The 25,116-nt window shown below is 33.6% G+C and overlaps 3 protein-coding genes across 5 annotated transcripts; all 3 read right to left on the reverse strand.

Annotated features, from left to right (window-relative positions):
• Positions 1-4: 4 nt before the first annotated feature.
• Positions 5-7,213, reverse strand: LOC132695589 (oxysterol-binding protein-related protein 8). 2 transcript variants are annotated; one of them, XM_060659931.1, is made up of 13 exons: positions 7,001-7,213; positions 6,708-6,883; positions 6,605-6,654; positions 6,292-6,531; positions 4,153-4,297; positions 3,895-4,101; positions 3,507-3,846; positions 3,256-3,451; positions 2,927-3,202; positions 2,548-2,863; positions 2,230-2,453; positions 1,798-1,964; positions 5-1,032 (listed from the first exon to the last, which is right to left on the reverse strand). In XM_060659931.1, exons 1-13 carry the CDS (start codon positions 7,183-7,185, stop codon positions 828-830), a joined length of 2,727 nt encoding a protein of 908 aa, XP_060515914.1. In that variant the 5' UTR covers positions 7,186-7,213; the 3' UTR covers positions 5-827. The 2 variants fall into 2 exon arrangements, with proteins under 2 accessions (XP_060515914.1, XP_060515915.1); XM_060659932.1 differs by having other exon boundaries at positions 6,708-6,942; positions 7,001-7,138.
• Positions 7,214-8,146: 933 nt separating this feature from the next.
• On the reverse strand, positions 8,147-19,593 carry LOC132708554 (chromodomain-helicase-DNA-binding protein 1). Its single transcript, XM_060680919.1, has 16 exons — positions 18,377-19,593; positions 17,019-17,101; positions 13,791-14,419; positions 13,396-13,725; positions 13,090-13,331; positions 12,922-13,035; positions 12,687-12,851; positions 12,493-12,635; positions 12,301-12,438; positions 11,283-12,249; positions 10,761-11,225; positions 9,602-10,701; positions 9,411-9,549; positions 9,225-9,349; positions 8,898-9,170; positions 8,147-8,840 (listed from the first exon to the last, which is right to left on the reverse strand). Exons 1-16 carry the CDS (start codon positions 18,383-18,385, stop codon positions 8,639-8,641), a joined length of 5,124 nt encoding a protein of 1,707 aa, XP_060536902.1. The 5' UTR covers positions 18,386-19,593; the 3' UTR covers positions 8,147-8,638.
• Positions 19,594-21,212: 1,619 nt separating this feature from the next.
• On the reverse strand, positions 21,213-24,140 carry LOC132708555 (SHC-transforming protein 4). 2 transcript variants are annotated; one of them, XM_060680920.1, is made up of 7 exons: positions 23,677-24,140; positions 22,899-22,969; positions 22,610-22,844; positions 22,399-22,553; positions 22,070-22,338; positions 21,767-22,005; positions 21,213-21,537 (listed from the first exon to the last, which is right to left on the reverse strand). In XM_060680920.1, exons 1-7 carry the CDS (start codon positions 23,761-23,763, stop codon positions 21,409-21,411), a joined length of 1,185 nt encoding a protein of 394 aa, XP_060536903.1. In that variant the 5' UTR covers positions 23,764-24,140; the 3' UTR covers positions 21,213-21,408. The 2 variants fall into 2 exon arrangements, with proteins under 2 accessions (XP_060536903.1, XP_060536905.1); XM_060680922.1 differs by having other exon boundaries at positions 23,673-24,140.
• Between the last annotated feature and the right edge of the window lie 976 nt (positions 24,141-25,116).

Genomic DNA, 25,116 nt, shown 5'->3' on the forward strand with positions numbered 1-25,116 from the left:
TTATTTAAGGCATAATTGTATAGTAAAATCAACGTATAATAATATAACCGTGGGGAATAAAAAATATTTGTGTGAGAGAGAATTAGTTTCATATTTGTAAGACTAGAAATTTGTGTTTTCTCTATTAGACTGTAGAAAAAGGTTGTAAGTAATATTCAAGATTTAAAATGCATGTCGGACATGTTGCCAGATTATAGAGTTCCTACAATTCCATTCGATTTTCGAACTAATATCATGCCTATACAAAGTATATAAGCACTATACCTTAATGTAATTTAAACCTTAAAGATTGTTACCACCATAAAATGGTATCCGAAAAATTCGGTTTATTCGGCGAAACAATCGTCCCAACAATATTTTGTAGGAGGTAGGGAGTTAACTTTGATTTATACTAAGCTACAGATAATACATGTTATCAATAACTTATCACAAAATCACCGGAACAACTCTTCAAAAAGCATATAATATATTAATTTTAAATGTCGCAAACGTTGTAACCTGATCAATTCACAAAAACCGGAAGTTGAATTATACTTGAAATTCTTCCCGTTTTTGGTTCAGACGACTCAAATTCGGATGTACTAATTTTGTTAAAACGTATTAAGAATTCGATAAATTTCATAACTACAACGCCGCGAGTTAAATAACCGGAAATATAAATAAATGCCGCTATACAAATACATAATAAAAATGGCAAGTTTAAAAATGACGCACTCGGCAAGTTTCAAAAAATAAATTATTCAATAGACAATCAATATATATAATTAAAACGAAAGCTTCAAAAGCACAAAATCATAGCGTATCACAAAAAATTGCAGAAGGAAAATTCACTTCTTGAATATATAAAATATAATGGCTTCCAAAAACCCGAACATGGCGAACAATACCGTTAACAATGACAATCTACTATTATTAATCTCATTGGTTTTTTTATTCAGGCTGATTAAATGATTTACATTTACCTGGACCTGATTGATTTTCCCGTCCAGCTCCTTGAAACTTTGTTCCAAATCATGGATTGCCAACATTATACTGCAAAAAGATTTAACATGACACACCCACCCGCAGAACACGCCTCCAGTTTAACAACCCACAAACGATTTTTAATGACATGAAATTGTTTACAGTTTACATCCCAGGGGGGTTCGTTGGCAACTACAAGATAGTAGATTTTCCACTACGCTGTGTACAACGCGTATGTACATACATAAATATGTAGTACATAAAAAAACTTTGTAAATGGAAAATTTACTAATATGTTAAAATCCAAAAATCTGACGACTAAAAATTGAAAACGTTCATGCTAATAAGTTTGTGGGTTAATAATAAAATTATTTGGGTTAAATACAAAGTCTAAAAATCCTTTCATCAATATTTCCACCTAAAACTTGAATAAATACAAAATGTTATGTTTACCGTTCAATTGCGAGTCTCACACAATTCTGATCTGCCTATCCGATTACAAAGATGGGTAAAATTTGGACATGCTTTTACATAATTAAAATCGCATATGTAAGTCGAGCATCGTATAGGAATATTATAACATATTTAATAATAATAAACAAGAACCTTCCATCAGTCTGGCAACGTTTTCAACCAAAAACGTTTTCTTCTTATAAAATCCAGAAGAATAGGCTTACAGGTTGCCAGTCAGATCAAGGAGGCATAATTAACTCGCATGCAACCTTCACACATACCACAACAATGAGCAGAGGCGTTACATGGTTATTAGGAAACGGCACTTTGATACCTTTACCACTGTACCTGAAGGGCCGATATTTAGTAAATATCACTCACCTCGAATTTGTGGTGGTCAAAGAATTTTTTGTTTTTTTCGCTGAATGACTCGAGTCAGAGTGAAATTCCTCTGACGATGTTCCGCTGTCAATTAAATCAACGTCGGATGATACCTGTTTCGTTGCCAATTTTTTTCTGCTTGCTTTGGATGTTGCCCGAGATTCGACCTGAAAATAAATGCCAGAACGGTTATAAATTCTGCAGGAGAGTGATCAAAAACAATTCTAGGTACAAAAATATCTTGAGGTTAAACGAGGCCACAGCTCACCAAACTAGTTCATCTCCATCTAGAATACATCCTATTACTGAAAACCAGGGGTACATTTTGATGACGCTAATGGGTCAAGGCAATAGACAAAACGGACAAGACGATTTTAAGTAGTACAATAAACATCCAATAAAAATTTTAATCTGTTTAAAGTATTGCAATACCTGTTGGGGATCCACGCTAATGATGCTGGCAGTTCTGATCATCGGCGTGGGATGCTTGGTGCGCGTAAGAATTTGATAATTATACTCGTACTGGTACAAATCATTTCTAGGGTCCCAGGGTCTCAGATCAGAGTGTTTGTACACCCACTGCCCAGTTTTTAGATCTTGTTGAAAATGGACCGGCGTCCATTCTTCACATTTCACTTTCCTTTCTTTTGACCTTGCTAAGTAAAACAAATACAAATGCTAATTAAAACACATATAAATTAGGATAATAATAAAATGACAATAGATGAATTGACGGAAATATAAACAGACCTCTTTGAGCTTCTTCGAGCGATGTCTTTTCTTCCGTCGCAGCGGCCATATCGTCCCGCAAAATGGCAGCCGATACGTGCTGCCATAGTTTTTCGGATTCATTTTCTGCTTGGTTATCCAGAGGTACCAAATACCTAGTTAACCTTTGCTTCCGTATGGACTGAGTTGATGCGAACAGGACCTGTTGTTCTCCTGTTCTTTTGTCTTTTATGTAGATTGTTCCGTCCCAGTACCCGTCGATGGTTGCGAGTGTTTCCTTGCCTAGCTTTAATTTACCCGTTATACAATTTGTCTGCTCGGCACCTCCGAGGAATGGCTGCAAATAGATACCAAGAAATCATTTTTTTTTAAGTTTCGCAGAGCGCGTATGTTCACTCACCTTCAATTTAAATTCGATTTCAGTTGAATACCCTGTTTTTTCACATGCTATTGTCACTTTCCCACCAAGTTCCATGGTCAATGTGCCCATTAAAATTCCCTTACAGTGCGCATAGGGCACAGTTAACTTATAATCCTCCCCCCGTGGCAATAGGGTTAAAACCGCAGTACCATCGAGTAAAGCGGATGTAGAATTACCATAAAACTTAGACCTGGCTAATATGCTGGCACTGATTGCAAACCCATCTTGTCGATTGGTAACATAAAAAGCTGATACCTGTAAAGGTATTTGGTGATGAAAAAAAAAAAAAAAGTTTGACCCAGTAGTACCGGTGGGTGATGAGAAACTTGTTCGGCGATGTAGAATGTTTTAGAGTTGTTTGAATGCATCCAATAGCATCTAAAGGTTTCCCCAAGAATAGGATTGTATGGTTTCTTTAAGCCTTTGGGCTTTTTGTACAAACCGGAAAGATACCATCTAACAACAAGTTTCATTCTAGTAAAGGCATCATCCTCAAGAACTGCTCTATAAACAAATTCAAATTATAGATTGTCCTATAATTTCTTATATTTGAGCTTACTGTGATAGAATGTCGACATGGTAATAAGAATCCGACAGTTTGTCAAGGAAAGATCTCGGCTCCAATATAAACGTAGGCAGAACAACCTTGCTAAGATCCATTCCTGGACGCACCTGCTTCACAAGATACCAAATGAGGGATTTGTGCTCTTCAGCCAGTTCTTCCACTTGAGCTCCTACGTCGCCAAATTCTTCTTCAACATTAGGAACATATGGAGTCTCTGGTGGATCAACATCAACTTCTTCTTCCTTGGCAGAAACTTCTGAGTCTGAGTCCGTAATGTCGACTTCACCAGCACTCAATTGGCCCCCGTTATCTGGCTGGCTAATATTATCTAAATCTGATGATAACATTAATGAAAGCTTTTTTTTAACTGACCTTAGTTTACCATGGACAAAATGCTTCTCATAGTCAGTTTCCGACCATTGAGTCTCATGGTTTGCACTACCCGACGCTGATTTATTACTGACAGACCTAACTAATGCCCCATCATTTCTTATAGAAATTTCTAGCGCATCAAGCCAACACATTCCAGAACCCTGACTAGGAGCTCGAAATATTAAATATGAACTGGGTAGCGGTTGTACAACAGCCCCTATGATTAGGCCATCTCAATCTCATAAAGTAGTTTAGATTCTAAGATTACCTATTGTTTCATTTTCGGGACCTCTTGGAGCCCAAATTGTTTGATCTAACGGATTGTATAATTTGAAACAAAATCCATCCTTTTTGCTGGGCCTTTCAATTACTTTACAGGAATTTAAAAGAATTGTACCAACCCAGTGACTGCTCTATAATATACAATAAAATCAGTTTAATTAGGCAAAAACATATTTTTAAATCTTATAGTAATTACAATATCAAAATTAATAAATATGTTATACAAGGTGACACAATAAAGCACCTACCACAAATAAAAAAATGATTTCGCATGTATCCTATGAATATGCTCAGTCCATTTTGAGAAAGACCTGGATTTGCTTAAATATCTCCTTGAATTATTCAGAGCTAGTTTGGCATGGAATTATATTTCTGCCATCTACTCAGCAACTCATATACCAAAAAAGGACAGGAAAGTCCAGACCCAAATTAGGATAAGGGGAGGGTTAGCGTGGATGACCCCATATCTATTTCTTAATGGGAGGGAGTAAGTAGTATTCTGTTTAATGATCTCCCTCATTGCAAATTTACATTTTATTGTTCTCTCGCATTAAAAAACGAAATATAGCATTAAATAACCTGTTGGAAAGATTAAACCGATCTGGCGAAACCTAGAGGGGTTAGGGTATCAAACCCATTATCACCAGGTGGTCAAAAAAGACCAATCGGGATGAGTCAGTTTAAAGTTTAAAGGTCAACAATATCTTGTTCAAAACCAAGAAAAAATGAAAAAAGATTTCTATAAAAAATTATTGGAAGTTTCTACAATTTGTTAATTGGTATATATATATATATATATATATATATATATATATATATATATATATATATATATATATATATATATATATATATATATATATATATATATATATATACCAATTAACAAATTGTAGAAACTTCCAATAATTTTTTATAGAAATCTTTTTTCATTTTTTCTTGGTTTTGAACAAGATATTGTTGACCTTTAAACTTTAAACTGACTCATCCCGATTGGTCTTTTTTGACCACCTGGTGATAATGGGTTTGATACCCTAACCCCTCTAGGTTTCGCCAGATCGGTTTAATCTTTCCAACAGGTTATTTAATGCTATATTTCGTTTTTTAATGCGAGAGAACAATAAAATGTAAATTTGCAATGAGGGAGATCATTAAACAGAATACTACTTACTCCCTCCCATTAAGAAATAGATATGGGGTCATCCACGCTAACCCTCCCCTTATCCTAATTTGGGTCTGGACTTTCCTGTCCTTTTTTGGTATATGAGTTGCTGAGTAGATGGCAGAAATATAATTCCATGCCAAACTAGCTCTGAATAATTCAAGGAGATATTTAAGCAAATCCAGGTCTTTCTCAAAATGGACTGAGCATATTCATAGGATACATGCGAAATCATTTATAAATATTTAATTATTTTTGGAGACCAGTTGTGATTTTAAAAAGTCCCCATAGCAACTTAATCTTTAACCAAATATTTGTCCATTTTTTTATAGACAAATCAACAGACTAATCTATATGGTAGGCATCACCACATAAAACAATTTAAATTTATTGGGAACAAAAATATACATTATACAGTTTGCCCAAGACAGCAATGCACAGCATGGGAATCTCATTATGTATAAGAGGTAAAATAAGAGAAAAAAAAAGAATTAAAAAAAATATTTCAAATTTTTCTAATCAAATTGTTTATGGACATTTCCAGTTTTCCCGCCTTATTTCCCCGTTCCGTTTCTTAGTGATCAGCGTCAACTTTAAATTATTTTAGACATTTTTCCTTTTTATGATTGCAGCTGCAAATAATGCCAAACATGGTAAAAAATACTTGGGCCAAATTATAAATAAAAAATCTTAGGTAAAATTTGTTTTTAAATAAGATCAGAAAAAATTAAAACTATTTTTCAAATTTCATGGAAACACTAGCTTTTGACTCTTCCATCTATCATGACCTTAAAGTGGACATACTGTATTTTTGAACCATATCGCTTTTAATAGGCGATAAACTTTGCCCTTGAATAAACCAATAATTGTCAAACAATAAGTATCATTAAAATTTAAATACACATATTGGAGTATTTTACATTTGTTAAAACACAATAAACATGCAAAATAATTTATATTTACCTTGCCTTTTGGACTTTTATATAATACCAATAGGCCGGGTTTTAAAACACACCACAATTTAGTCCAGGACTTCAGAGTGCCTCTTATTTTTAACCAATCAGCTAATACAATTACTGAAGGATCTTTTAGAGAATTTAAAAGTTCATTGGTAACTCGTTTTTTCTCTTTACGATAATTCTTTCTTTGAGCTTTGTATGATTCTTTCCTCATTAATTTTGTACATGATTCAGGGGAATGAAGCTATAAAAAAACAAAGAAATATTTTATACATACAGTGTTATACACACACAGCACTTAGAAAATATAAACCTACCCCTTCAGTATTTGTGAGGGCGGTACTATCAAATTTTTCATGTGGAAGTCCTGAAAATTATCAGGGAAATGTTACCTTTCTCAAGTAATGGGTTCGGACTTACCAGGGCTTGCTGGGCCAGAACTATTGTTCAGGGAATCATTTGATGGCAATTTTGGCAATATGTTTAACAGAACCCTTGATTTCTTGTCTTCGACTTTTGATAATCCTGAAGTACTGGACTTCCCTGAAGGTGTGGCAGGCGTTTGAATTTCTTGCGAGTTTGTATTGCTTGATCCACTATTAGCGGACATGGTTGTAAAATTGAATATATCGCAAACACCTCACTTTAGTCCATTCTGCAGTCACACAGGTGCAATCTAATAAACATATATTCAAACTGTACTATAAACTTACACATAGCGTAGACGTTGACACCGGTAAACGGTAAATAAACTAAAACAATTATTTCCCAGTGCACGATCAAAATAAACAGCAAAAATTGTCAGACCAATAATTTGTTTACGCAAAGTTGCGACAATTTTGCTATTGGTTGCCACAATTAAATGATTACCATCACAGAATAGTAAATTAGACTGCATATAAAAAAACCAGGACAAAAATTTTGGTAAAGCGGCATGTTCTCTGAATGGGAATAGAAAACAATAAAACGCAAAATTTATTATGGAGTTTGATCCGCACAAAGTTTAGATGTTTATTATCTAAAGGTGTTAATTTTTAATTGGAAAAAACAACTCATAGATAAAACGATGACGTCACAAAATTATGTGCAATTTGAAAATTAGAATTCTTTGTATTTGAATTACTTTCTCGGATAGGTTATTTTGAATAGGCAACGAAATGAAGGCGTTCTTCTAAAACTCTATATTACAATAAAAAACAAAATTAAAATGTTTATCATAGTCCGAATTATAATGCAGAAACTTTAACAGCGCATTCAGCAGATAAAAAGTTCATATAAACTTGTTCTAAAATGCTTCCGGGTGTTGAAATATTGTGAAAAAATAGTTTTTTCCTATTTTTTAAAAATACCTAGATTTTGCTTTCAAGGTTTGTTAGTTATGATAATTATAAGTAAATTAATAAAATTATTATAATTTTTGGAATTATTTAAATAATATCGTAATGTAATTTGTAAACTTTAGATATTTGTATAATAGCAAACAATTTTTTTTTTCTGGAAAAGGATTCGTTTTAGCGAAAAACCTGAAGAGGCCATTTTTTGTTTAAACTGATCATGGTATCCAAACCTATTACCAAAATTGCCTACTATTTTTTTTGGTCTCATGAACGAAATGAAGCATTTTAGGACATACGTTTATATAAACTTTTTATATCTGCTGAACACTCAAAAATAATTTTGACACCCTGTACATTTTAGTGTAGGAAACCGGTCTCCACTTTATTGAACAGTTAATTCATACTGTTTACACCATTTCAAAATTTTTAAGGAACAAATTAAAAATATGCAGAAATTTTCTCAGTGAATTTTTTTTATTTAAATAAAACTACAGAATTATCAAAACATATTTTTTTTTATTAATCTGTATATACAGATCAAGAGGTATTTTACAATATTTATGTCCAGGCCTTTGCTGCATCCGACTGAAGTTTTTGAAAAATAAAAACAAGACATGATTGAAACAAAATGCAAAAATGTTATGGAAAGTTACCGAGAATATAATCCTCTATTTACAATTGATTCAGTTAAACTGTTCTCCATAACCCTCCAAGACAACAAACAGCGTGACCAAGAAAAAAAAATGCACAACATAAGCATCTGGTTAAGGGTAAGTAGTTAGGCGGTGAAATTATAATCTGAGATTTCCGCCTTTTCCTTTCTGAAGTCAACTTGGATTGAAGTGATAATAATAATAATAAAAAGATTCAAGTATAACTCTTTTAAGGTCAGACACTCCTTACTTAACTCTTACCCTTATTGAGATCCATGTGCAGTATATCTTTGTCTTGAACATAAAATATATCTCATTTTATACATATATTTACTTTACAAAATAACGTTCCACATGTAAATTACTGCTGGCGGCCACGATAGTAGTCCCTATCAGGTGGTCGCCATTCACCGGGTGAAAATCGACTATTATCAGGTGCATACATAGGAGGGATTCCACCGGGATAATTACCCCCGTAAAATAGGGCTCTTGGGGCCATTTGAGGGTGCATCATTTCCCTCCCCCTAGGATATTGGCGCCATTCAGTCTTTCCTTCCGGGGACCTGGTAGAAATAAATACATAAGATTTGTAAAAAAATAGCCATACTGACGCCACCGACCTTTTGTCAGGTCGGGGATAGTCCCTCTCCCTATGATAGCTAGGTCCTCTTGGGTAATCATATAACCTTTTGTGATCACTAGCGAACCTCTCTCTGGGAGGACCAGCCATCCACCTGTCATGTTCAGCGTGCATATGTGGTCCATGACGAAAACCGGCTTGAGGTTTTGGAGCTTTCCTATGACGACTGTAACGGTATTCCCCTTCTTCTTCGGTACTAACATCATCTCGCATCCTCTTTCGTTCCTTGTCGTACTTATCGCGTCTTTCTTTCCTAAAAATGATTTGTCCAATAGCACTTAAAACAAACTCACTGTAAAATCCTCACTTTTCCAAGCTCAGAAGCTTTTTCGACTCCTTGTCGTCGTCTCCATCACCTTCGTGTTTCCTTTTGAGATGCTCTTCCTTATCATTCCTGATTTTGTAATGCTCCTTACTGGTTGACGCATTATCCTAAAAACAAAAAATAAATTTTTCATCTCTTCAAAACCTAGTCCGAGTAAATTTTACTCACTTCTCTCCCTTTTTTTTCAGCCCGTTCGGCTTTATCGCTTTTCTCACCCCTTTTAGATTGTTTACAGGCTTTCTTATATAGTTTATATAATTTCTTGGAGTCATACTCAGTGAATTTTGACACGAAGTACCACAAATTGCTAAAAAAAATCCTTTAGAAAGTATTTAAAAAATTGGGAAGAGTAAATTCACCTTCTCCATTCTTTTATTTGTTCCGGATCGGAATATTGGTTCAAGCAAGTGTTAATTTGTTCTCCGATCTGTAAAAGGCAATCTCTAGTGTGTTGAACTTGTTCCAATTCAGACAATGATTGATCTGGATTATCTAAAGCTTTTAATGCCTTTTTTACGGGTCTCATTTTCTCCTTACATTCATCAAATATTGCTGGTTCCAAATCGCCCAGTACACCCAATGCCCTAGGCTCATTGTTAGCAGTAAAATGCATGGGACCAGCAGATTTTTTGTCCTTTTTCTTATCCTTTTTCTTTTCTTTTTTTTCTGGTTTACCGCTTTCTTCATTGTTGAAGTCACTTTTCAACATGTTTTTTGACCTTTTGCTACCACTACTGTTTATGGTCGATTGACTAGCTGAAATATTAGATTCGTCATTTGAGCTAAAATTGTCATTTTCTATGATTTCTTTAGTCAAAATTTTTGATTCCTTGACTTCCTTTGGTTTGCGTGTTTTCTTTGGTTTAGGAAGCCCCTTTTTGGGATCAAGCTGTTTCTTCAGTATTTTCAACAAGTATTCAGCCCGAGATTGTAGGTGTTTAGCCTGAGGTTTCTTATCTTCATTAAGTAATATTTTGTCACCAATGCCTAAATTTGGGTCCAGTTTAATTTGCTCCCAAGAACCCATTCCATAGACATAAATGCCTCTAAGCAGCTTGGAATCTTCCAATGAGCTCCAATCCACATCAAAATGTGCAGGCTTTGTTTTGGTATCAAAAATCCATTTACTCCTTTCCTCTTCGTTTGACGGTAAAATTTCATCTAGCGGAGCTAACTCTTCTTCACACTGTAACATTGTTTTAGCATTTACAGATACACCTCCTAATTTGAATGATGGTCCCCTTAATCTCTTACGACCTTTTGATTCCTCTTGATTATTGCTTTCATTGTTTTCTTTAGCCTGCTCATTCATATATTCAACACATCTTTTGTGAAGCAACTCCCCAAGGTTTCTTAAGTCTACCAAGGGCTTTTCCTGAAGTTCGGCATCACAGGCGACAGCTTCTAATCGTTTAAGTGGAGCACTAAATTTTTTGTAGCTTTTGACAAATCTTCGAATCTTAAATATTAGTACACAATATGTTTAGCATATATAAATTTAACAAAGACAGCACCTACCTCTACATCTGTAAAGTTGCCTATTTTTTCCCTATTGCTGGCTGGTGGACGCCCTCGCCGCTTAGGCCGATCTTCATCCGACTCCTCACCTTCAATACTAGATTCTCCAGATTCTTCGCCTTCTTTCTTCTTTTTCTTTTTACCTTTGCCTTCTTCACCATCACTCTCTGACTGATTAATTTGCTGCAAAGTCTTTCGACTTCGCGGGGGTAGATACAGATCTTCCATTTCTTTCGATTTTTCTTCTTCTTCAACCTTCTTTCTGAGTTTTTCTGGTATGATTTCGTCCCAGTCTTTACTCTCTTCATCGTTTTCTGGCGCTGTCGTGTTCTCTGGAGATGGGTCAGTCTCTTCATCAAATGCTGCGAAACTGGCTACTTTAAAAGCAGATAACAATTCATCCCCAGCCATAGTTGGCACTTCGTCCCTTGTTTCTGCTCGGCGAAGAATTTCATCAATGTCACACTAAAAATTCATTGCCATTATAGCATCTACTACCTGAAATACAATTAATTAACATACATTGGGTTCTTCATCCACATCTTCATCTTTAAATAATTCTTCTGCTCCAAACTTAAGAATAGCAGTGAGATCTTCTTTATTGAAAGGATTGTTATTGGAGGAACCCTTTTTATCTAAAACAGTCCTTCCCGTTGTATCCATTCTCTGTATCACTAAATGGTCCAACACCATTTTCTGTTTGGCACGTTCTACAATTTCTTCTTCAACAGAACGAGCAGTAACCAGACGGTAGATGTTGACCTGATTCTTTTGACCTATTCTATGAGCACGGGCTTGGGCTTGAAGATCATTTTGAGGATTCCAATCAGAATCAAAAATAATAACAGTGTCTGCAGTTGCTAAATTAATACCTAAACCGCCAGCTCTTGTTGAGAGCAAAAAACAAAAGTCCTGAGAACCTTCTGCGTTAAAATGGTCTAATGCTTGTCTCCTAAGTTCACCTTTAATACCACCATCCAGTCTTTGGAAGGGGAAGTGCCGCAACTGAAGATATTCTGCTAATATATCTAACATTCTCACCATTTGAGAAAATATTAAGACTCTGTGACCAGTTTCCCTCAATCTGATTAGCAGCTTATCCAGTAGAACTAATTTGCCTGATCCTCGTAACAAGGCTTGTAGCTGATCTTGTTGTCTATATTGAGTCTCTGGTTCCACAGGTTTAGTTAGAAATGCGTGGTTGCAGCACTTTTTTAATTCAATGACAATGTTCAGAAATGTATTGGTCGATCCTTTCACTCCTTTTCGTAAGGCATTGTAATTTTTTGTTAAAATCCATTTGTAATATTGCTTTTGAATAGATGTCATCTCAACCCTTAATATCTGTTCAACTTTTGCGGGCAAAGATTTTTCCACATCTTTTTTTACGCGCCTTAAAATAAAAGGTTCTAATTGTTTGTGCAATTTACTGTATCCCCTGGTAGAGGCATGCTCATGATCCTTTTCAAATTCTTCCCAAGTTTGAAATCTAATAAAGCGCTTTATCAGCATTGATAAAAGAAATCCAACAAAAACTTACTTGTTGGGCATAATGAAATGCAACAGAGCCCATAACTCTTTCAAGCTATTTTGCAAGGGAGTCCCTGTAATAAGTAACCTGTGGTTAGTATCGAAGTCCATCAATGCTTTATACAACAGTGAATCGTCATTTTTAAGCCTAAAAATTTTACCCATAGCTTATATGAAATAACTAAATGCAGAAAAATGTTACCTGTGAGCTTCGTCAACTAATAAGACTGCCCAGCTTAAACTACCAAGAAATGTTTTGTCCTTAAGCACAATTTCATAAGTAGTTAGTATAGCATTAAACTTCAATCTTTTTGAACCCTCATAGCACCATTCATGTTGACGAATCTAAAGTTTGCAATGCAACAAAATGTATACAACAAACAGTGAATAACTTACTATATCTCGTGACTGGACATCTCCCAGATAGGTAACAACATTCATATCTGGGGCCCATTGGAAGAATTCTCGCTGCCAAGATGTCATCGTTGACAGTGGCACCACACATAAGAAAGGTCCATGTAAATGGTGGGTATTGAAGAGGTAGTAGAGAAAGCATATTGTCTGAACAAAAAATAGTAGCCATTAAAAATCTAAAAAATTTATTTTATATTTACCTACAAGTGCCTATTACCTGAATTGTTTTACCCAGACCCATTTCATCAGCCAGGATAACAGAGTTCTCCTTCGTCCAAGAATGGATCATCCAATTTAGCCCATGTATCTGATAATCTCGTAAAACGAGAGTCTAAAAATATCAAATGAATTATTACATTTTTTATTTACATGCTAAAAAACTCACTTGCTCTTTACCAGTCATATACTCAGGTTGCGTCTTAACTTCGTGAAACTTTGGCCTATATTTTAAAACCTTGCAATGTTTTGTTGGCGTCTTGGATGACTGCTCTCTTTCCTGAAACTCTTCAATTTTATCCGGCCATTTCTGTTGAATTAAGGCGGAATCTTCCCAAGTGGATTCTGAGTATGGTAAACTTTCCCATTTGACATAATAGTCAACACCCTCGTCAGGTTTATTATATTTGGCTGAAATATTGTTTTATTGCTAAACAATGAAATAAATCTAGTTAAATAATGCGGCATATTCTACCTATTATACGTTCGACTCTATTGTAACTCTTCAACAATTCTTGGCCCAATTCCAGTTGGCACTCATAATACTCTACATCTTCTGGCGTGGAATATTTTATCCACTGCTGTATGTCCACTTCTTTCTTGATGTAATTTTCCAGTTTTTTGAGTCCTTTAACTTTCTGTTCCCTGAGGGACTGATCCGATTCCCATGTGTTATGAATATGAGCCCAGTCTTTCCATTTAATCAGGTACTGGTCTTCTGCATTATCTAAATCATTAGGATCGACACCTTGATTGGGATCGCCATGTTCTTCAACATAGTAAAGCGTAGTAATATTTCCAGTTACTAAAAGAAGAAAATATTAAGCAAAGTTGGGTTTATTTAACAGAGTGTGAAACCCTCAACAATACCTCCTTTCCTACCGCGTCTTTGGGCTAAAACTCGTTCAATGGTTTCACACTTTTCTTCTATCACAGGCTCAGTTGATTCAGTTTGATCTACTTCTAGTAAATCTTCAGAATCAGTTTTTTCTTCACTATCTTCCTTATAACTAATATCGGCAGCGGCTCGCCTGGAAACAACACGTCTCTTCTCAGCGTCAGAATCGGCACCACTTGATTCATCAGATGTGGAGTGGCGTTTTTTGGAAACTTTCTTTCTAAGTGCCGCTATTGTCTTTGACCTCATCCCAACTCGTTTACTAGGTGGCGGTTTTTCCCTTTCTTCCTCTTCCGATTCCGAAGATGAACTCGCGTCATTATACTTCCAGTCTTCTTGTTGGCTTTTTCTAGATTTTCGAGTATCTGCTTGTATTCGGGCCGGTTCCCGTTTATATCTAGCTGATTTTGTAACAGTATCTTCACTTTCCTCACCGGATTCCGATTTTCTTTTGTTTGGTTCACTCCATGGCGTGGAAGTGCTTGGACTATTTGGATATAAAGTATTTTGAACGCTTTCATTGGTTTTTGGTTGCTCGTCATCGGATGCGTTCTCTTCGCCACTTTCCGAACCAGAATCACCACTTGAAGATCCAGAACCGCTACAAAAATTGTTCTATTGTTTTGTTCTACCAAGAGGAGCATGTTTTTTGCGATGTGATTATTTATATGGTAATAATAGGCAGAGATGAACAGAAAAAATATTGAGAGTTATATTTTGCTCTAATTAAAAAAAAAATAGCATTTCAAAAAATTGAGCTCCAAAATATATTTTTTTTCAAAATAAATGATCGAATGGATGGAGAAACGTGAATAATTGTCATGCGATTATTTATATGGTAATAATAGGTTTGTGTCCTTCACAGGAGGCAGAGACGGAGGGAGAAAACATCAACAAATATATTTTGCTTTAATTAAAAAAAATAGCGGCATTTCAAAAAATTGAGCTCTAAAATGGTGACAATTTTCTCAAAATAAATGATCGTATGGATGTAGAAACGTGAATAATTGTCATGCGGTTATTTATTTGGTAATAACAGGTTGTGTCCTTTGTGGGAGGGAGAGATGAACGGAAAAAAACTTCAACAAATATAGTTTGCTTTAATTAAAAAAAAAATGCGGCATTTCAAAAAATTGAGCTCTAAAATGGTGATAATTTTCTCAAAATAAATGATCGTATGGATGTAGAAACGTGAATAATTGTCATGCGATTATTTATATGGTAATAATAGGTTTGTGTCCTTCACAGGAGGCAGAGATGGGCGGAGAAAACATCAACAAATATAGTTTGCTTTAATTAAAAAAAAATAGCGGCATTTCAAAAAATTGAGCTCTAAAATGGTGACAATTTTCTCAAAATAAATGATCGTATGGATGTAGAAACGTGAATAATTGTCATGCGGTTATTTATTTGGTAATAATAGGTTGTGTCCTTCGTGGGAGGGAGAGATGAACGGAAAAAACTTCAACAAATATAGTTTGCTTTAATTAAAAAAAAAAATGCGGCATTTCAAAAAATGGAGCTCTAAAATAACATTTTTTTCAAAATAAATGATCGAATGGATGGAGAAACGTGAATAATTGTCATGCGATTATTTATATGGTAATATTAGGTTTGTGTCCTTCATAGGAGGCAGAGATGGGCGGAGAAAACATCAACAAATATATTTTGCTTTAATTAAAAAAAAATAGCGGCATTTCAAAAAATTGAGCTCTAAAATGGTGATAATTTTCTCAAAATAAATGATCGTATGTATGTAGAAACGTGAATAATTGTCATGCGGTTATTTATTTGGTAATAATAGGTTGTCTCCTTCGTGGGAGGGAGAGATGAACGGTAAAAAATTCAACAAATATTTTTTGCTTTAATTAAAAAAAAAATAGCGGCATTTAAAAAAATTGAGCTCTAAAATGACATTTTTTTTTTTTAAATAAATGATCGTATGGATGTAGAAAAGTAAATAATTGCCATGCGATTATTTATATGGTAATAATAGGTTTGTGTCCTTCACAGAAGGCAGAGGTGAACGAAAAAAACATTAAGAAATATATTTTGCTTTAATTAAAAAACAAATAGCGGCATTTCAAAAAATTGAGCTCTAAAATGGTGACAATTTTTTCAAAATAAATGATCGTATGGATGGAAAAACATGAATAATTGCCATGCGATTATTTATATGGTAATAATAGGTTTGTGTCCTTCACAGAAGGCAGATATAAACCGAAAAGCATTAAGAAATATATTTTTATTTTATTAGCATTTCAAAGAATGGAGCTCTAAAGTGGTGAGAATGTTTTCAAAATATATGATCGTATGGATGTAGAAAGGTGAATGCAGCAAACTATAGAACGCAAGGTGTTTAAAAAAAAAGCAAAAAAATTAGGGGTGATTATTTGTTTAAAATATAGGGTAGTTTGTTACATAAACTTTGGGTCAAATATGGCGCAAAAATGTTTTTTTTTTCGACAATGCTTCACATTAAATTTTTCTATTTCGAAACTGTAGGTTTTGGTTAGTCTCGCGTCGATCAAAATTTATTTTGTCCATGCCATTGCGTTAGTTGTTCTTTAAATTTAGTTTTGAAGCACTATGGGGTAGGGGTAGTCTAATTTAATCGCCTCCACTCATTTTTAAAAAATAAAAAATTATGAAAAAAATGTTTTTATAATAGTAACGCATTAATTTATTCTTCTATTTTCGTTTTTAAGATAAAAAATAAAAACATTATTTTTTCGTTAGATTTGTGGAGGGATATCATCCTTTTGACCGAGTTTCATAAAAAACTCCCCTTTATTTTAAATAAGCAATCACCCCCCTTAAGTTTTTCGCAGTTGCTTTGAAACACCCTATATAACAAATAAGACGAAAATTATGTAATTTCATTGTAATGTAATTTAACTTACATGACAACTTTTTCTTATGTAAAAAATGAAATTCTGAAAAAGTTTATGAGTGTTGAAATGATTTTTCTAAATTATAATAAAATCGAAACTCTAGTGGTGTTCTGTCATTACACTTGTAACAAAGGAACAACATTATCCAGTAGTTGTCAACGAGAGAGAGAAGAGCCGGTTTTAGGTAGAAATAAGATCAGATTTTTAAGAATTTATACAGAACAGATCAGAACCAAAAGCCACGTTGCCATATTTTTTTAGTCCTTTATAGTGTGCTTTCATATAGTAAATAAATTTTGTACTTACCTTTCAGAGCCTGAATTTTGTTGACTTTCTGAAGAACTACCACTTTCCGAACCCGAAGCTGAGTTCTCAGATTCTTCTCCGCTCTATAAAATTTCGACTTCAATTGTCAATTTTTATTACCCCACAGAAATTTGGAAAATTATAAACTATTGATTATCACTTAACAATATATTGAATTGAAATAAATGAGAACACAAAATTAGTTAGAGTTACAGAGACCTAAAGAAATAATAATGAGTTATTAGTACATAAGGCGCCTTCAAGCCCAAACATTCTAATAGGGAGAATTTTTTATTTTGAAAATAAATGGTAACAAATATTTATTTCATTAAATTACAGGCTGGCCAACACTATCCACCCCTTTATTATCCGATGGCTAATGATTTCACAATAATGTAAAATACGAAAGGAAAAATTAATTTTAAATCCTGTCAACTGGCAGGTGGGTCCAACCCCAACTACCCCACATAATCACTCCAAAATATTTGCTACTCAGCTTCACTTAGCTACAACGTGCATTTAATTTAGAGAACACGTGGACTCAAAAGTATCCTTAAATAACTAGTTTATCCTAGTTTCCATTTGTGCGAGAACCCCCTCATTTTTTTTGGAAAAATGCAGTAGTTGATCACAAAACAAATTATCTTTATGTTTAGAGAGAAGGTTTAATTGAATTTAGCAAAACAAAGAAATAAAATCTAAATAAATATGACTATCGAAAATTAACCCCCCCCCGCCCCAGGTGGTTAAATTTTGAATGTTTAAATGCAAACGGACATCAGTTCATAATTTTAGAGTGATATTAAAATACATATTACACTCATCAAACAAAGAAATATTTCCGACGAAGTTACTAAGAAAGCAATAAGTAGTTGCGCCCTTCAAAACTACCCCAATTTCATAAAATATTTCTAAAAAAATATGATTATCAACTTTTTGCAGTTTTGTAACAAAAGATTGTTACAGAGTTACTGCAAAGGACACAAAGCAAAATGAGGGTTTGCCTAAGATAACTAAGAGCGACAACATAGCCAAAATTGCCCAAATTTCAATGTGAAATAGCTCAAAAGGGTACAATTTAAAAATGCGATTTTTTTGGCTTAACACGTGGACAAAAGTTTAGAAAATCCTTAGGTGAAAAGAAAAAGGTGGAACACTGCTACCTTCACCCTAAAACACCACAAAAATACTTGTAAACAAATATATTCACAGAAAAACTCAAAAATATGTTGAAGGTGGTAGAGCCACGCCCTTGGTTTAACATTAATACGGGAACATAAAGACACATCGGCGAACGAAAAAAGAACCACAACAATAATATATCACAAACAGAAAAAAAGATTTAGGGGTAAACTCACCTCAGGCATTCTCCAGGAAGTTTTCTTCTAATTTTTAAGTATTACACCTAGTAAAGCTTTGTAAAAACCGAATAGGAGGGAAGAAAAAACATCCCTCAATAAAGAGAAATCAAAATAGTTACGTTAATTCTCAATATATCCTGAATATTCAATGTTTAAAAAAAAATCCTCAATTTGAAGCACGGTGCGACGCCATTTTGTTCCTTAATGCGAACTATAAAATTAAGTAACAAAATTAGAATTAAAATTGCATACTTCTGCTTATTTTTGACCACCGGGTTTAATATCGCACAGTTTTAGGTTATATTTCCACTTTATCCACTAATAAAAAAGGGTTAAGGTTATCCATAAGACTTCCCATTAACCGAGACAACTCGTCACAGCGGACATGTTTGAAATTCTGAAAGAATCGACGGCAAAACGACAGCACAACCGCGTCTGCGCGTAAGCCAGCATCATGAGAAGGCCAATGGAAAACGAGAACGCCAAAATAGGACCAATCGCTACGCTTGACGTCACTTCCACAGATCTTAGGCGCTCTTTACAAAGAGGTGATATTTGAATGAACAAACATAATGTAAAAACCAAGAAATTAAATTCATTTTGCTTCATTTCCTGCCCGCGAGATTCAAAATCGTTGTAGAAATCACCATTACCAATATATGAAAATACAAGGCACAAGAACAAAGCGTAAAAAATTAAAGGCTTACACTACATAAAATAAGAATTTTGCATTTTTCTTTTATTTTTGGTAAAAACTTAGCCTTATTAAAACATATTTTTGACATATATTTATGGAAATAATATTCCAATGCAAAAAGTATTTTAATAACTGACTGGCGGATTTTTTCCTATCCAATGAGTGATGCGATTTAAAAATAGAATATTTTTCTGTGTCTCTGCAGCTACTGCAGCTAGGAGCCAGAAATTATTTTTGGAAGAAATTTGGATACTTTTGGAATGGACAAAGTAACAACCTTAGCGTTAAAAATGAGATCTGGAGCGAATCAATATGAAAACATTTAGAGGATAGATTAAAATGGAAAACTACATTTAGTGAGTTGAGAACATTTTTTCACTGGAAAAACGAAATCACCATCCACTATGCGAAAAATATACCTTTACATATCACAAAAGAATTTGAAAACAAATTTAAACTATTAAGAAATAAAATCATGATTTTCTCACAGAAGAAATGGATGTTCCTTAATAATAATAATAAGAATAATAATAATAATAATAGTTTTTGTTGAGGTATTTTAAATTATTGCAAAATATTTAAACAAAATTACTGAATACCAATACAAACTAATACAGTAACGCATTTCAAACGGCGAAGTCTAGCTTAAGATCTTAATCCTGAATATTACAATAATAATGAAACAAGCTATAATAATAATAAGAGTCTAAAAATTCATAATTGGTAAAATATTGTTAAAGACAAGACAAAGACGTTTGCAATTACAATAAATGGACCTTAATTTTTTTCCTAAATACTAGAACTGAGCTGGATTCAAAATATTTATTATAAATTAATTATATATTATTATTATTATATATATAAATGTATAAAATAATTAATTACTAATAGTTCAGATTTCTTTTAAAAATAATATTTGATTGCACATACTGAAGGTCTAAAGACAATTTCGTAATAAAAATGTGTCTCCAGTAAAACACTTTTTTCTAGATTTTTTCCCATACGTGCATGACATTCAAAAAACCACGTACAAATCGTTATTTTCAAATTTTAAAATTGGGAACATAGCCCCGGAATTTTGAATTGGTTAAGCCAAACTCTAGGAAAATTAAAAGAAAATAGTTTTCACTGAAAAGTATCAATTCTCATTTGCAACAACTTTCAGCAAATATTTGACTCTTTATAATGAAAAAAAACTAAAAGTATTTGAAAAGGGATGTATATCCTGATATAAAGTATCAGTGGCAAACCAAATGACAGTTCATTTCGAACAGGGCGAAGAGAATGAATGTAAAACCGCGAGAAGAAAAGTTTATAACTAACACCTCTTGCCAAACACCAATAGAATACAAAATATCTTTAAAAAGAAATATTTGCAAATTAATTTACAACTTTAAGACATAAAATAACATTTGAAAATGTATTGTGCCTCCAATGAATATTTTTTCAAACAATCATTTAACAATGAACGATCAGTTTAAGTCAACCTAAATAAGCAAATCTTCATTTTCTGATAGGTCTGAACAGTCAGAAGAATTTTTTTTGTAAAAAAAAATATGTAACTCTTTATTCAAAACAACAATAAATTTGCGAACACAGCTGGCAATTTTTTAATTGGCTAAAAAGATTGTTTGTATTTACTTTACTTGGCATCTGATTCTACAGCACTCTATTAAAAACAATAAAGGGACTATTTCAAATTGCGTTCAATTGAACTATTCCGCTTGTATTTCCATTTCAAAAATTCTTTTGGGTAAATAAAGTTCGATATACAAAATAATTATTTATTGGCCCTTGTTTGATAAGGCATTCGACAGAAATATTGTTAAATAAATATTTATTAAAATATATATTTTAACCATTCCTGTATAAAACATGTACTTAACATAAGCACAGACACACACAGAACATGATATTTTATTTAAACACTTTGATCTTTATGAGTAAATATAAATTTAAGAAATTTTCAATAAGTACTAAAAAGTACTTTTTTGATTGCTTGCATAATAAATTATTATTGCCATCGCTGATTTTTTATTGTAGGCAGTGCAAGAAAATCAAACCCGCATGATATCACACGGAAGTAAATAGCGATACGAGTTTTAATTGCACAGTATCCGCCAAAATGATATATGCTCGTTAAATAAAAAATATATTTATATTAACTACAATTTTATAGACAATATTATAAATATCTCACTTGTTGATGTGTTAAACCAAATTTAGCTAACGTGAGTATAAAATTTGTACTTGAATTTACGCTAAACTTGCCAATAAACCGAATACGCTGCTAAACGAATAACAACATAAGTTAAATTAATATATTCACCAGTTAAGATGCTCTCGGAACCTTGTGTCGAAGCACCAGAGCACTTTCCGCTGATATAATCGGAAGAGCATTATCGAAGTGGAACTGAATTAAATGACTAACACTGTTGAACATTCGGTCTTTGGTACGCACCTGAAACAATGAGAAAAAAGATTAATTCGGTTTGATTAAGTAATAATAATAATATAATAATAATAATAATTATAATAATAGTAATAATAATAATAGACTCTGCTTTACACATAATTGGAAACTAAATACATTACAAAAACAACAAATAATAATAATACTAATAACAATAATAATAATAATTATAATAATAGATAACAGGAAAAGCTTAGTCATAAAGGCAATATCTTACCACTCCTTCAGGATCAATAAGTAACAGATGCTTCTTATTATTGTCTTGCATCCCAGAGAGGACAAATTGTCCTGGGGTATTCATGGATTCGCGAACCAGGAAGTCGCCATCTTTCTGAAGCAATCGTTCTGCTGAGGCGCGGCTAATTTGTCCGTGAAACCAAAGCTCGTTACGCAATTGTTCCAAATTGTCACTATTTTGGTAATCGGAAGATGTCAGACTTTGTTGAGTAAAAGGTTCTAAAAAATAAATCCTGTTTTTAAAAAAGGGACCAAATGATGCTTAGAAACGAAAATAACTTACGCATATCAAAAACGTCTCTTTCTCTGCTTATCGCAATGTTATCATTAACATAATCGTGATGGGGACCTTCAGAAGTAATATAATTGAAATCTATTAGATTTGGAGTAACAGGGGGAAGAGTGGTAAAAGGAGGGACTGATGCAGGTAAAGGTGGTACTGGTGGTGGCCCAACAACATCAGGGGGTACTTTCCCAGGAAGGTCGTTGTAGTAATCCTTTTCAGCATCTCCACCCGTTGATGTTGAAGGTTGACCAATTGTCGTGGCAAAGCTGCAATTTTTATTATTTCAATGCAACATTCTTAGCCTCACACCTAGAAATAGCACTTACACATTTGGTTTTGAAAACTGCTGGAACCTTAACTCAAAGGCCTGTCCGATTGTGGAGATAACATCTTTCGCCAAACCTCCTCCACACTCAAGCACATAGCAAGCTCTAAGATCATTTGAGTCTTTTGCTATGTAGCTGACAAAATCCAGAGTGTCCTGCAATTTTTGTTTATTTCAAAACTGTTTAATAGTTTTCATGAAAGCCAACCTACACTATCACCGCCCGATGCAAAGGAAATTTTAGGCATCTCATGATGAGCAATTACTTGATTGTTGTCCAAGGAAGTTAAAGAGAGACTAACACTGGAAACCTTCAGAGTAACATTTGTTCCAGCATGGTTCATATTTGGGGTCTCAGCAATCACCTTTGAGACTTTCCTATCAACTTTACGTTTCTTATCTACCGTTTTTAATCCTGCAGCCTCACACACTCTGTTTATGCATTCCCTGGGAATATATATTTTTATTCAAAAAGACCATAAATAATATAATATAACCTACTTAGCCACATTGGACCTGGTCTTAAAATCCAGTAGTTTCATAGATATTTTGATCTCCAAGCAACCTACATACTGCAAAAAAGACACATTGTGAATTATGTGCAGAAATATAGTCTAAAATGAGGTCTTGGCGTTATTTTTTACTGAGATTATGCACTTCAAACTGGCGTGCTAGTACTGCCAGCAATAGTTGTGCTGGGTGAATATTTTTCTTTATTGATTAGAAATATCTACTTGCCTATCTTACTACCGCGAAAATTAAAAATCATTCCTTTTAATGTGACCTTTGACTTTTTCAAGTGTTCCAGCTGATTAGTGACAAGGCTTTGTATTTCAAAAAATATTTTCTAATGTAAGTCTAAGATATTAATTATATATAGATTTAGGCTGACCTATATAACTATAAATATAGAGATATATTTTTAAATAGAACCTGTTTCATAAAGAAACAAGGTTCATAAGTTTAAAATGGTTCTACACATACAGCTATAAAAGAACATGTAATTAGCAAATGACAAATATACAAAGAAATTGTTTTGAACTACTAATTGAAAGTTAATGGGTACAAATATAATGCTACATTTTATAATATGCTTGGTGTAAAAAAACGACTGACTTGGCAGAATTTGTTTTTGCGTAAATATGATTAGACTGGGTGTGGCAGTTTTGATATTTCCCTACAACACATTTGTGGCATTGCAATGACTTTATTATTACCAAGGGACTACATATACGAACAGGACAAGTAAATTAATGTTATTTTCAATTTTCTTACCTACCCTTACTGCATAGGTTGCTCCTTGCTTGGCAATCAATTTGTCGGAATGTATCCACCCACTGGATGGTTTAATATTAAACGCAGCCATTTGAAGGAATTTATACGACTATATTTTGCATCTACCCCGCTTTAACCCCAATTAAATTCTTAATATATTTGAGATTTACGTCAGCCGTTGGCAGTTCGATTGCACTGTCCTCCATTTTTTAATGTTCCGTACACGGCACGATTTTGCATTGGATTCCTTTTGAATTTGTAACTAGTAGAGAAGTGTAGGGAGTTTATTCTTTCACAAACTTTCTAAGTAACACTCTTATTTACATTGTGGGGCACATGGAGGCTATAATTAAAAAATATATTTTATTGCGGCGGAGAAAATTCCAATATTATAGCGTTTACACTACACAGTCTAAATATATTGCACCAAATCTTTCCGAACGAATGTACAGTGAAATGAAGTCACTCTCTTTCTGTTCTATCCCCACTTCGACCCGTTCATTTGCGCAAGTACCGCATCAGTTAAATTATAAATAATATAGTTACTACATTTTAAATTTCCAAAAAAATGCTGCGGTTTTTCTCTGGTATTTTTTTAGAAATGAATTGGTTTTCAGATTTTGAAATAATTCAAATTATGTATTAAAAAAAAAAGTTTGACACTTTCCAAATAGATGGCAGAACTAGTTCTACACTCAAGTCTACGATTCTGGTTTAAAAAATGATAAAATTCATTTTCTCCAACAAATAAGAAATAAAAATCAATTTATGAGCAAAGATGCCAAAAATCAATTAGGAATCTACCTCAAATAAAATTACAAATTTTCTCGTTAGAATTCGTGCGTAGCTTCGACGATAGATGGCGCCACCTAATCAAATTTATGCATTATTTTGCAATGTATGGGTTGGTTGAACTCTCCCCGGGTGGTTTTAAAAGGTGTAGAAGATTTCGTCTTTTATTAGGTAAGTAAAGTTGCATCACTATTGATCTAAAAGTGCTGATTACATTGCTCATTAAAAATCGCATTTATTATTATAAATAAAACATCTATCGCAAATAGTTTGTCGCTGTCCGTAATATGTATTACCAAGAATTCGAATTTTTGATATAAACGAGAACTTTTTTTTACATTGAGTGTTGAATATTCGCTATTCTTTATTAGCGTTACTGTATAAATTTTCTTTAAATCCAAAATGGAGCCGTCTGTGTAGTAGCGCAAAATCAGACTTTCTTTATATTTTACAATTTGACATATTTCACAGTTTTAAAATTTTGCCGGAAGACAATCTAGCAGCTTATGAAACTCATGGCAAATATAGATAACTGGGTAATGTCCTACGTCATGTCAGAAACGGGGCGATGATATCGCCCAAAATGTCGCAAGGGAAACATCTTGTGAAAACAGTAATACATTACGGTGGAAGGCAGGTTAAATGGTGATGG

This window comes from Cylas formicarius, unplaced genomic scaffold, assembly GCF_029955315.1.
Source record: "Cylas formicarius isolate icCylForm1 unplaced genomic scaffold, icCylForm1.1 PGA_scaffold_12__32_contigs__length_19106922, whole genome shotgun sequence".
Lineage (NCBI taxonomy): Eukaryota > Metazoa > Arthropoda > Insecta > Coleoptera > Brentidae > Cylas > Cylas formicarius.